Source organism: Calonectris borealis, chromosome 13 (assembly GCF_964195595.1).
Source record: "Calonectris borealis chromosome 13, bCalBor7.hap1.2, whole genome shotgun sequence".
NCBI classification, from domain to species: Eukaryota; Metazoa; Chordata; class Aves; order Procellariiformes; family Procellariidae; genus Calonectris; species Calonectris borealis.
Window position 1 is genome coordinate 11,020,279 of NC_134324.1, and position 13,164 is coordinate 11,033,442.

Consider the following 13,164-nt stretch of genomic DNA (forward strand, 5'->3'; position numbering starts at 1 on the left):
AGGAGGTTGGTCTCTGTCAGGGACATATAAACCCAGAGGAGGGCAATGAGGAGGTTGCCTGCTTCTTGGAAATTATCACAGACTCACAGAGGTCATTGGGCTGTGCAAGCCAACCACCCACGTTACGGGACAGACAGTGGTTCCTGTAATTGTTGCATTAGCCCACAGCTTGAGTTGCTTGCTCCTGACCCTGACTCTGAAGTTTCTGATGCCCTAAGGCAGAGAGTTCACCTCCCCTTGTAGCTCATGTCTCTTAGTGTTTCCCCGTTCCCCGTCTTGCTCTGGCTGTTCTCCACATGAGCCTTGGAATGATGATGTGAATCCTGACTCACCCCTGACCTTCCAGATTTTGCACCACTTGCTGTTGCATGCCGGCAAGGAATGTCAGCCTTGTAATTAATTTTAAGTTTCTCACTTTTTGCTGCTTTTCCCTCATGCTCGCTTCCCCAGCTCGCTTGCCCCAGCAGCCGCGCCGGCAGGGGCTGCTCCAGGGGGAAGGGGCTGCGTTGCGGTCTCCGCGGGGCACCGCGCCTTCAGGAGGTTGCGGCGCTGGACAGCTCCGGCGCGGCGGGAGCCCGCGGGCGGTGTTCGGGGGCCATGTCCGCCCCCGACCCTCCGGCCACCGGCGCTGCAGCTTCCCCCGTACCCTCCTCCCGGGAGAGCCTCCCTCCCTTTAGGGCCTCGTTCCTGCCTTCTCCTGCCTGCACTTGCCCTCTGTGCGTGTCTCTCCTACGATGTGCAACGAGCTAATGGGCAGAGGGCAGCCCGGGAGGAGGGGGACCCGGAGAGAGCTTTATGGGGAGCCCTGCAAGAGAGGGGGGATGCATGTGGCATGCCGAGGCTGCCGAGCAGAGGATTTACTCCAGGGCTAACGAAGATGAGGGACCAAACGCTGCCACCTCTCCCAGGGCATGGTGGCCCTGTGCTTAGGAGGGGCAGCATCAGCTGCTGGAAGGTGCATGAAGGCCTCAGGGCTGGTCTGCTGGCAATATATCCCTCCCTCAGAAGGACTTCCTTCCCTACCCCTCCTATTTCTTAATCCTCAGTAATGTGGATTTCAAGTAAATTTTGGTACTGGTGGGATTCTGGCCTGCGACTGGGAGTCTTCCCTGTCTCCTTCCCAGCAGCCAAGGCTATGGGGTGTTGGGGACACACCAAGCCTGAGGAGGGGACCGATGCCCAGCTGTGGCCCTGCTCCTGTCCCAGGGCTGTTGGGCACCTGGAGGAGGGACAAGAGCAGAGCCCTTTGTGAATTGCTCTCTTCTGCCTGTGGTGGCATGGCCAGGGGAGAGGCAGTACACCGCGAAGGGCTGGCTTCATCGCTCAGCTTGGTGACATACCACTTTTGTCTCCTCACAGGCCAACCCTGCTCCCATTATCGTGAACACAGACTCGCTGGAACAAGGGCTTTCTGTAAGTCTCGTGGTTTTGTTTCACTTCCTTTGAACAAGCGGTGCGTTTTCCCTGCTTGGTGGTGCAGGAAAGGCTCCTCCAGCCCAAGGAGGCCCCAGCAAGGTGGCAGAGGAGCCTGGTACCTGCTCCATGTCCCCACAGCACATCCCACCCCCAAACCTCACTGGGGCTGGGTGATGCTGAGCAGAGCCAAGGCTAGCAGCAAGCGATGCTGGGGACTCCAGCACAGGGAGGGTACAAGGCAGGAGGCACTCAAAGGGCCACACTGTGGGGTAAGCAGGCATCAGAGGAGCAGGGGGACCTGGGCTGGCTGCGTTCAGGGTTACCCACACCACACAGCCATTTCCTCAGCCTCCTATGCAGGGTGGCTGCGAGGCTCTGCATCCCTTACCTTCCAGCCCTGCCTCAGCCTCCTTTGGCAGCCCCAGCCCCTCAGGAGGAAGGCAGGGCTCTTTGGGCGCTCGCTGGCATTGCACCCACTGGTCCTCAGGGCAGCAGGACCCATCAGATGCTGCTCCTTTCCCAGTGAAGGCTGCCAGCAGCTGAGCAGTGCTTGATGACTGTGAGTGTTTGCAGCCACAGTGCATTTGGCACTCTTGGCATAGTGTAAAGATTATCATCCCCTTTTTGTTGCAGAGAGGGTTTGCGCGCTGCTGCATCCCTTCCCAGAACATTTGCGAATCATTCCTGCCAGGGGGATGGAGGGAGCAGGGTGGCCAGCATGGATTTCTGCAGCACTGGCTCCATGCTCTTGGGGTGCTCCCATTTGTTTCCCCAAAGAGAGCTCAGTGGACAGCTTGCCAGGACTGGGTGCTTTGCACCTGGTTTTCTTCTGATGCAGGAAATTTCAGCTACCTTCCATATTAATGAAGAAACACCAGGACTCAGAGCTGGGTTTGGTTTGTCTTTGGAGTCACGGTGGAGGGCTGCAGGTGACTGCTGGTGGTTGAACCTTTCTTGTAAAGAACTGCAGATTTCAGCCCACAGCCTGTGGTGGGGTCAGTGTGCATCAGAGCTGTGCTGGGCTCGTTGGGCAGGGCTACAAAAAGGAAGGGAAGTCCAGCTGTGACCTTTGCAACCCTGGCTGTATGGTTTAATTATGCCTCGGGTGCTGAACCGAAGCCATCTGGCATTGGGGAGGAAGGCAATGGTGCCTCTCTCAGTGTGGTGGTCTTGGGTCCAGTAGCCTTGTATGAATGTGGCAGAAGAGAGTTGTTGTCCCCAAAGGTTTCTTTCTCCAAACACATGGCATAGCAGGGTGTTTGTGGGGTTGGAGGCTTCTTGCAGCGTGCTGGGCACCCCGGCTGCAGGGCAGTGCTGTGTTGCAGCCTGCTCTCTGCGCTTACCCGGCTGGTGCCATTCTACAGGGAACTTGGAAAAAGGATGATGTCTCCTGGAGGGGAAGGACACACCACAAGGTTGAACTGGGGTGAGTGAGGGGTGTGCCGTGGGCAGGGCAGGGAGGTATTCCTGGATGGAAAGTCTGCTCTGACGTCTGTTTCGTACCCTCCCTCCCTTGGAGGAACATTGCCTGCTCGCCATTGCCGCCACCAGCACCACATCCTTCGCCAGGGTCCAGCTGTGCCTGTCTCTCCTCCCTGCCTGTGTGCCCAAGGGCAGCGAGAGGTGAGCCCGAGGGCCAAGGACAGGCAGGCTCCTGAGCCCTGCAGAAGCCAGCAACAGGGAGCCCGCCCATGGGGCCAGTGGCCGCCTCCTCCCACCACAGTGCACTCCACTTTCCTGCCCTCCTGGCTGCCTCCCCCGACTCCATCTCATTAACTCTGTATCCCTCCTGCCCCCTCTCCCTCCACCTCGTTAGCTCCATATCCCCATCCAACCCTTCTCCCTGCATCTTGGCCGCAGCTCCTTCTTGCCGTGCTGGATGGCAGCTCCCTTCCTGCAGCCCCTAGGGTGGGTTTGGCTGGGTTTTGGCGGCCACTCTGCACCCCTGGCAGGCACCAGCATCATCCTGGGGATGGCAGTCACCTACCCCATCCATCCAACCCCCACACACATGCCCGGGGGGGAACTGCCCTGTGGTGGTCAAAAGGAAGGGGCACGTTGTGGCTGTTGTCTGCTGGGCAGAGTGGGGACCACCAGCCCTGTGCCCAGGCATGTGCCACCTGTGGGGTGCCCGGAGGAGCCTGTGCCCAGGACAGGAGAGACATCTCACTTTGATTCCTCTCAGCCTCCAGCCTGGAAACCCTCTTGCCTTCTACTTCATGTCATACCAGCACAGAAACGAGCCCTGCTCCATCCTTTCCTTCTCCAGGGTGCTGGGCTCCTCAGGCTCCAGGGAAAACACACCCCAAAACCTCCCGTTCGGCAGTTTCCCAGGTCAGCAAAGGAGCCACACCAGGGGCTTGCTGCAGAAGAGCACACCAAAATGGCAAATCTGGAAGCATGTTTTTTTACAAACCCAAAAGCTGAAGCCTGTTGGTACAGTATGTATTTGGAAGGGTTAAAGTCACATCTTCCAGTCTTTAATTACTTAACTGTTCAATGCTTTCCTTAATGATAAACAGATGGATGTAGTCTAGTTCCTTCCTGTTCTAGCTCCATTGATTGCATTGGACTAGCTGTTGGGCTGAATTTGGCCCCGGCTGTTTATCAAGAAGTCTGCTCCACATTTCAATCTCTCTGTCCACCCACCTCCATCCCCAAGAGCATGTGGCACCAGCAGCACCGTAAGGTACGAGCTGCAGCACTAGGTCCCACTCATCACCGGGGCCAGGGCTCAGCTCTGTTGCCGGCGGCTTGTGCGGAGCCCAGCACCCCCAGGTTGTAAAAACCCAAATAAATCTTTATAAAATTCCTGCTGTATTAAAAGCATCCCTTGAAGGGTAAGGACAGGTGCTGGGGGGGATCACCTGTGCCAGCTCCAGGTCATTGCTCACAGTTTCACCCCTTGGTCTATTTTGCCCAGCAGGTGCATAGTGGGGAGACGGAGCATCAGAAGCCCAGTTCCCATGGCAGACGGGGTCTCTGCATTTCAGAGCTGCCTCTCTGAAGCTGAAACAACTTCTTGCTGCCCATGGTGCATGGCGACTGCTGCCAGGAAGTCCCAAAGTGAGCAGGGAAGGTCACTCCAAAGCCCTTGAGGTGTTGAAGGTTTCATAGCCTGGGTCCTTGGAGCCCTCCTTTGGTGCCCCAGTGCCCAGCAGTGAGGTGCCACGACGCCCTCGATGTCTAAAAGCCAGGTCTGAGGAAGCCAAGTGCTTCCCAGGCCTGATCCCAGCCAGCAAGCACCCGGCCAGCAAGCTCTGCCACTGGTGACCAGAGAGGCAACCTCCTTCTGCAGCACTGACTCTGCTGCCAGGGTCCCCAGCTGCAGTCGCTGCAGGGTGGGGGGCAGCAGAGATGGCCACCACGGTCCAGTGCCTTTGATCAGGGCAAAACTTGCTTGTAAGCCTGAAAAAACAGAAAAAATCAAAATTAAACTGCCACCCTCACTCTTTGGTCTCAAGCTCTGCTGGTGGCATATCCTGCTGCGGAGCCCTCCCAGCTGTGTGCTGGGGCTGTCAGGCTTCAAACCCCTTCCCTCTGCCCGAGCTCAGCAAGCTCGTCCCCATGGCCCTCTGGTAAAAGGCCACCAGAAATACAGTGTTTATTTACTCTGTGCACAAGGCCAACACCGTGGGCAACGCACGCAAGGGGGTTGAGGCCAGGGGTTAGCTGGAAGCGAGTCAGTAGGTCTCGGTGCTGCGGCAGGACACGTGGATGCGGGGAGGTGAAGGGAGGGAGCTCTTGACCTATTTTCTCTGGGCCCCCTGCCATGTGCAGGCAGGGAGAGCTCTCCCTCGCCAGCGCTGCCGGTGCCAGTGCCAGCGGGGAGGTGCCCATCGCAGCCGCTGCCCTGGCACGGGGCTGCTCTCCTTTCCCCTTGCTGGGGCAGGCATGGAGCATCACCAGGCATGCTCCATCCCCAGGTCTGGCTGGCACCGCCGAGGGCTGATCCTCCAGCCTTCAGACTCTCTTCATTATGTTGGTACACGGCTGCTCCACCACCAGGTCCCAGTGCTTAACCCCATTGCGTCCTAACCATAGGTTATGGGCCAGATCCTGTTCCAAAAGTGGCTGTAGGCAGCATTATCCTTCATGCAGGTTATTTCCTCTTGCAGCCTGGTGGGCTTTTTGGATTGGGTTTAAGGAACCCCATCTTAGTCTTCTAAATTTGGCCTTCTTTTTTATTTAAAAAACAAAACAAAACAAAACAAAACAAATCCTGACTTTCTAGCAAATTGCAAAGCGCGTTCCATGTGCGCTGGTGCAGTGTTGGCCAGTGGAGCCTGCAGACAGCTTGCAGTAGCTCTGGAAGGTGTGTGCTCTTCTGTTTATCAAATGAGTGTTAACTCTGCAGCCTTCTGTTGATGATTTAAATGTCATCATCGCTAACTATTTCCCTGCTGCTCAAAACATGAAAGGAACACGAAGGCCAGTGAAGGAGGCCTCTTCCTGAGCCCTCAGGTGGGCTTGCTGCATGGGAAGGGCTTGGAAAAAAATACCCTTACTCTTTTCCACGAGAAATCAGATGGTGCTTAGCATTGGGATACCCTGGGGACAGCTAATTAGCCCCCGATACCCCCGTCAGCTCTGTAGGCATTACATGGGGAGGTGGGAGCAGGATGGGGTGTGCGTTCCCTGCCCCGGGGGCAATGGAGACAGGCACCTCCCCACCACGCCCATAGCACTGAGATGGCCCCTGGGGAGGAGCGCAGGGCACCAGCAAAAGAGAAGGGGTACAGCCTGCGGCAGAGCCAGGTCACGGCAGCTCCGGTGGGTGCCGCAGGGAGGTTTTGCCATCAGTGTGTGACTGGTATTCAATTTTCTGACGCTGGAATGTTTGCTTTGTTGGCTCGTTCCCTTGGTTACGTGATATATATTAAGTTCTCTATTTGGCTTCTTTATGCAATTAACTGGCGTTCTGTTGCATGGATTTTAGAAACATAATCGGAGCTAAAACTTCATGGTCAGGCCTGGCTGGCCCTGGCATGCCCAGCCAGAGCAGTCTGCTCCCAGCACGTGTCACGCCGGGTGAGCGCCGACACCGCTCGCTTTCAGGGAGCGAGGCAAAACACCACTCAGCATTGGCAGCCCGAGATTTGGGGAGCAGGGATACCCCAAACTCACCTGCCTGGCAGTGGGGTGCCTGATGGGGTTGCATGCTGGGATGTCTCTGCGCCCCAGGCACTTGCCGGCAGCAGCCGATCGCTTGGTGGGGCTTGCGCACTGCTGGCTCTCTCCACGGCTCACAGATTGTCAAAGTTTTCTGCACATCCCATCCTGTAGGTATGTATGTGCTGTTCCTCTGTGGCCGTGGGTGTGCATATGGCTGGCTGTGTGGCAACTGTGTTGAATGCCAAAGCAGAGAGGACAATGTGTGTAGTAGTGAAGGATGCCAGGAATCTGAGTTGCTGGAAAGCCAGGAGAGGCGACACCGCGCCCCACGCGCCAGGCTACCAACTGTGGAGATGAGATGAGCCCGGAGGCTGAGGCGAGGGAGGCTGTGAGGGTGGCACAGGCCAGTGAGCTGGCCCCACTCAGGATTAGTCAGTACGGTGGGATGCGAGGAGGGAAAGGCAGCCCATGGCAGAGGGAGAGCCTGTGGCGAGGGAAGTGATGCTCCCCTGCCTGCAGGAGCACGGCCCAGGGCAGTGCTGTGGCAGGAGGTGGCACCGGCCACAAGTCCCTGTCGCTCTGAGGCTGTCAGAGATCCTGCTGTGGGTTAATCCCACCATTCCTGGTGCTTTTCTGCAGAGGAGTCCTGTTCAAGAGCTGACCAAAGACTTTCCCAATGTGCTGGGAGGATCAGAGCATCCTAATATTGGAGCATCTGGATGTCCCAACCCCGAACCATGCCCTGAAATCTTCCCATGACTGAGAGGCACCAGACACGGAGCACATCCGAAGAGGGACAACCCTCTCAGCCCATCCCATCCCATCTCTCTGCTCCAGACTCTCCCCAACCTCATCCTTCTTGAAGCACGATACCCACAACAGGGTGTGGGATTGCTTTGGCCTCACTAGGGCTGAACCAGGCAGGTGATTAGGGTGCGTGTGTCCCAGGTGGCACAGCCCCATCCCAGATCCTGGCATGCAGAACTGCTCTTCCACTTGGGCACCTGATTATTCCCACCTAGAAAAACTCCTGTTTCCTCTTCCTACCTATAAGTAGGGCCTCACAGCTGCCTTGCTGAGTTTCCTTCCATGGTGTCAGATGATGGCTTTAGCGTGTTTGCTGCTCCCTCCATCTAATGACCTAGCACTGTGGGGTTTTGGAGCATGGCGGGGCTGTGCCTCCGTGGGGGCAGATAGTAGGGAGCTATTGGAAAAAAATACCCTTACTCTTTTCCACGAGAAATCAGACGGTGCTTAGCATTGGGATACCCCGGGGACAGCTAATTAGCCCCCGACACCCCCGACAGCTCTGTAGGCATTACATGGGGAGGTGGGAACAGGATGGGGTGTGCTTTCCCTGCCCGGGGGCAATGGAGACAGGCACCTCCCCACCACGCCCATAGCACTGAAATGGCCCCTGGGGAGGAGCGCAGGGCAAGCAGAACACAACCAGCGTGCTGGCGCTGGATAAGGGGACCTGTGTCCAAACAAAGCCACGGCAGCTCCGGTTTGGGCTATGAAGTGCATACAGAAAGTGGCTCCATATGATCTACAAGCCATCAATTAATGGTGGATGTAAAATCCACATGAGGAACCCCACATGTTGTCCAGGGGCTGCAGGCAGAGGCAGGGCTGCATGATGGGAGAGGCATTTGCCTGCTGAGGCCTGGATCCTGCTGCCTCTGCCATGCCATGCAGACCTGCCTGCATCCCATCCCTTGTTTCCCAGAGTGACTCAAATTGTGAGGTTGAGTCCAGTCCCTTCCAAAACTGTTGTATTGAGTGTAATGGCTCTGGATATTCCAACAGTCAATTGCTTTGCAAATCTTGCAAAATTTTAGACCTCGGCAGCTGTTTATGGCCTGATCCTGATGACTTGGAGTGAAACTGCTGCCTTATTTTCCTGTGCATTGTTGCTTATGGGGAAAATGGAAGTTTTTGACCTGTACATTTACCATTTCTTACTTTAGAGCCTACAGTTGCATCCCTTTTATTTCAAGCCATTACATTTCCCAGAGCCGTGCTTTGACACTCTGGGTATGGGAGATTTTTAAGCTTGGGGATCAGTATGGTGTACAGCATTGAGACAGGCTACGCCATTTTTTTACATAAGGGCATCAGAATGTTTTCCTCTCTTACTGTGCTCCACACTCGCACCTCATTTCCTTTGCACCCAACTAATTTGGTAGAATAAATCATTCTGAATTCCCCATTAACACAGTCAAGCTACTAAAAGATTTAAAAGATATAAGCTGCTAAAGGTGTTTATTATGTTATTATGTACAGACATTAATTTTTTTTTCCTTTAAATGGACCCACCCCCTTTCTTTCCTTCCTGCAGCAGTGAATTCCCAAGGTTAATTACATACTGCGTAACAAAGGCGTTATTTCTTTTTGTGCCTTCGGTTGTGTTCCTTTTCATGGCTGGAGAAATGAGCCAGGAGAATAAAGACTTTGCACTGAAGTGCATTAAAGTCAGTGGGCTTTGGCTCATGCCCAGAAAGAAAAGCAGCGCAGTTTAATTCCAGGGCAGGCTCGAACGATTGCATTTAAGTTTTTTTCAGCGGTGATGGCGCAGCTTTTAGGTTGGATTCTCAATGTTCAGCTATCAGAGGGGAAAAGCAAATCCCCCTGGGAGCGGCACAGAGCCATAATGCCCTGTCTCCCTATCCCCAGGTGAATGGCAGTGATGGGATGTTCAAATACGAGGAGATCGTCTTGGAAAGGGTAAGTGCTCTTTACTCGTCCGCCAGCAGCCTTTGCTGCCTCTTTCCACTCGCCCTCCCACCAGCACAGCCGGCACCCCCTGCATCCCTGTGCCAGCTGATGGGGAGAGGTCGGTCTCCACTCCCCACTCTCTCTGGAGGCTTTAGGGGGTGTCACACTTGCTTTCCCTGCACAGCCCCCACGGTGTGTGGAGAGGTGGGCTTGCTGCTCCCCACCCCGCAGACCTCTCCAGAAGGGAGGGAGGAGGGCTTCTCCCTCACCTCCCTCGTTCACAGCCTCACCCCCACAAACCCGCCAGCATGGAGCCGGGGTGGGGGAGGCTCTTTGTCACCACCTTTGCCAGAAAATGGAGGTGCAGGGAGCTCTGCTCGGGCAGGCGCGCGGGCAGGTACACCCCACAGCCAGGCACGAGGGACCGATGCCTCCCCGCCACCGGACTCCCCATCACTCTGGGGTACACAGCCCGGGGATGCTAAGCAGCAAGGACAGGTTTTCGAGTAAACCGGACTGCAACAGGGGGAGTTTCTGCTCGAGCCTTTTCTTGTCTCTTGGCAACACAGAGCTGATGGCGTGCACCACACCGACCGTGGCTAAACCTAGCTCCCCCCATAGATGGGGCTTATCCAGAGGCAAGCCAGCACTGCACAGGGCAGGGAGGGCTTTCCCCTGGCACCCAGGAAGCAGCAGGGTTGGACAGATGGAGAGGGAGCAGGAAAAGCTGGCCCAAGGTTTGCTCCGAGAGATGGGCACGGCCCTGCTGAGTGGGGATGGCCGGGGCGGGAGGCTGCCCGCGGTGCTCCATGGCACACCTTGCCTCCTCTTCACTGCCACGCTGGGTGGCTCAGCCTTGCCGCGTGGCTGGCGTCGCAGGGGAAGACGCATCACTCGTTATTCTGTTCCTCTGCCTTTAGTCATCTCCCTCCTCCCCTTGGCTCTGCATCACAGAGGTGGGTGGACGGAAGGTTATCTGGGGCTGCCGCCTCACCCACTGCTTCCCTGGCATGCCTGACGAAACCAGCCCAGGAAATGCTTCCTTTTTGGGCTGAGCGCTTCTCGCTCCGGGCCCAATTGAGAGGCAAAATCCTTGTTTTCAGATTCTTCAGAGCATCCTCTGTCCTGATCCCACAGCAGGAGCAGGGAGGGAGCTGGCAGGGTTGCATGGAGAGGCAGCACTCGTTGCTGCCCCCATTTCAAAGCACCAGGCAGCAATTCCCTCTCCAGCATCAGAAACCATGAGGGAATTTCAGTACTTAGCAGCCAGGGCCAGCATGGACCATACCCAGGTCCTTCCCTTTCACTGCTCCCCAGTGGGATCCAACAGCCCCGTCTTACTGCAGGAGAAGCACCCTTGTGCCTGTGGGTGAGGCTGTCCCTTGCTGGGGTGTTTGGCTCCCAGAGATGACCTCAGTGTACCCTAGAATTGCTGGTCTGTCACTGTTATTAACCCTTGTCCTTGTTGTAAAGACAAGGATAAATGCAGCAGTGTTTTGGGGGCAATAACTGAAGAAACACCATCCCCAGAGGGATGTGGCTTTGGGTTTACCCACCATACATGCATCCGCAGCAGGAGCTGCCCCTGTGTCTACATCAACCCCGATGCCAGCTAAGAAATCCCTTGAACTCTATTTCAAGGTTTATTAAAATAAAAATAAACACCTCCCAGATAATTTCCAGGTTTTGTAGCTAGCATCGGAGTGCACCCTTCCATATACAGGCACAATGAATGTCTGGAGACCATTTTTCATAGTCTCACCTGCCTTGCTGGGGCCAGGCTGCATCTCCAGTGGCAGTAAGCAGCTTTTTTCAGCTGGGCACAGGGTAACCAGAATCCAGCTTAGAGAAAGGAGAGCAGCCTCAGACCTTTCACCGTTGAGTGCCTCTTGTCATGTGCCAGCCAAATCCCAGCCGGCAGGAGAGCATCCGGGAGCATTGCATAGTGAGAGGCATGGGTGGCTCCCAGAGATGCCACGTGCTGTGTCATGAATGGCATAAAGTCAGAGCAGAGACCTCTGCGTGGCCACAAGAGCTGATGCTGAGCCCAAATTGCTGGGGAGAAAAGTGAGCCCCAGCGCTAGATGATCCCAGGGAGCCTGAGCTCTGGTGTAGCCCTCCTGGCCACAGGTCCCCCAGAAGGGCAGATCTCCCCATCGCCTAACGCTGAACACTGGGGCCGTGGGCAGCTGGGAGAGTGCTTGGTCCAAGCCCGTTTGTGTACAAGAGAGGCGGGCACGATAGGATGTGACTAAGTGTCAGCTCTTCCGCATGAGAAAACAAGGCGAGGAGCCATCTGATTTTCAAGGCAGAGCTGAAAAAGCAGGAATTGTCCACTTGCATCAGGCACGGAGCTGGAAGCAGCGCCTGTGAGTGTGTCACTAATGGGGATCCTGTAAGCGGGAGAGGCGGCGCAGGGCCACCACTGCTTATCCTGGGATACTGCTGGGATGGGGCTGGAGACGCGGCACAGCCCCTGCATTCCCCCCACGCAGAATTCAGCAGGACGAAGCCCAAGTGATGCTCCAAGCATGTCCGGGAGGAAGAGGAGACAGAACTGGAGACCCCACTCCATCCGGACAGCCCCCTCCACCCAATCCTGCAAATTTTGGCATCAGCACTGCTGGTCCCTGGGTTGGCTCTGTGCCGGGGCTGCATCCCAGGGTGCAGGGGGGCAGGGGTGGGATGCAGTGACTGGCACAAGCCCCGCTGCTCCGTCCAGGCTTCAGCAGCCGTGTCTCCTCCGGGGGAGCAGCCAGCAAGGGGAGGTTTTCTCTGCCAAGGACCACCCCCTCTTCCCGTAGCTCGCCGCCTGCCTCAGAGTCTCTCAGCGGAGACGCGGCGGCGAGGGAGGTCCTCGGCGGCTCCCACTCTCCCGCTCCATCTGTTCAGTGCTTCGTGCTGCTGCACCGAGCGCCTCGGCTGATGAGCGGCGGCCTCCCCTCCAGCCACACAGCCCTCTGTCCCCTGAGCCGGACACCCTGGAGTGCAACAGATGCTGTAAGGGCTTCTGCACCCCGGGCAGCCACGGCTGGGGGGGAACTGCTTCGGGAGGGCCGGCAGCAAGCATTTACCCTCGGGGGAAAGACGCGGTGTTTGGTTTCCCACAGGGTAACTCCGGCCTCGGCTTTAGCATAGCAGGAGGAATCGACAACCCCCACATTCCAGATGATCCAGGTATCTTCATCACCAAAATCATCCCCGGGGGAGCGGCAGCCATGGACGGCCGTCTGGGGTGAGTGTACAGATCCATCAGGGTAACACCTAGGATCTATCCAGGGACCCTCTAGGCAGCTCCTGTCCCCCTGCCATGGTCCCCACCCCCTCCCCAGTCCCTTTGCCACAGCCAGGTCCCTTCAGCGCAGGGATGCAAGCAGTCCCCTGCCAGCAGCCTCCGTCTGCAGCCACCCCTCCTCCCCTCCCTGTCCCAAGCGCCAGCTCCCATCCTTCCCCCTGCAGCCCGGGGCAGGATCCAGCCTTTCCCCTCATCTGCCATCTCCACCAGGGTCACACCGTGGGGACCAGCCCCCACTGCCTCCCCCTTCGGGAGGGACCCCACTCTCACCCCGGCAGGGCAGGATCCAGCCAGCTTGAGCAGCTCTCCTTCACGCAAGGGTCTGCGCGGCTGAAGGAGGGTGGCAGAGGTGTCCAGAGGAGAGTGGCATGGGCTGGCAGTTACCTAGGGGAGCTCAGGGCCACCCTGTGCCCGCAGGGTGAATGACTGCGTGCTGCGGGTGAACGACGTGGATGTCTCTGAGGTGGTGCACAGCAAAGCTGTGGAGGCCCTGAAGGAAGCGGGTCCCGTGGTGCGGCTTGTGGTACGCCGCCGGCAGCCCCCACCGGAGACCATCATGGAGGTCAATCTGATGAAGGGCCCCAAAGGTAAACCCCTCACTCTGCTCACAGGACTGGGGT

At 56.9% G+C, this 13,164-nt stretch overlaps 1 protein-coding gene across 2 annotated transcripts in view; it reads left to right on the forward strand.

The window, feature by feature from the left end:
* The window catches only part of DLG3 (discs large MAGUK scaffold protein 3), a 52,384-nt gene that overhangs the window by 12,457 nt on the left and 26,763 nt on the right, over positions 1-13,164 (forward strand). For both annotated transcript variants that reach the window (XM_075162104.1, XM_075162105.1), the window contains exons 2-5: positions 1,360-1,413; positions 9,208-9,258; positions 12,360-12,484; positions 12,962-13,131. In XM_075162104.1, coding sequence (XP_075018205.1) covers positions 1,360-1,413; positions 9,208-9,258; positions 12,360-12,484; positions 12,962-13,131 — 400 coding nt within the window. The remainder of the gene's footprint in view (positions 1-1,359; positions 1,414-9,207; positions 9,259-12,359; positions 12,485-12,961; positions 13,132-13,164) is intronic.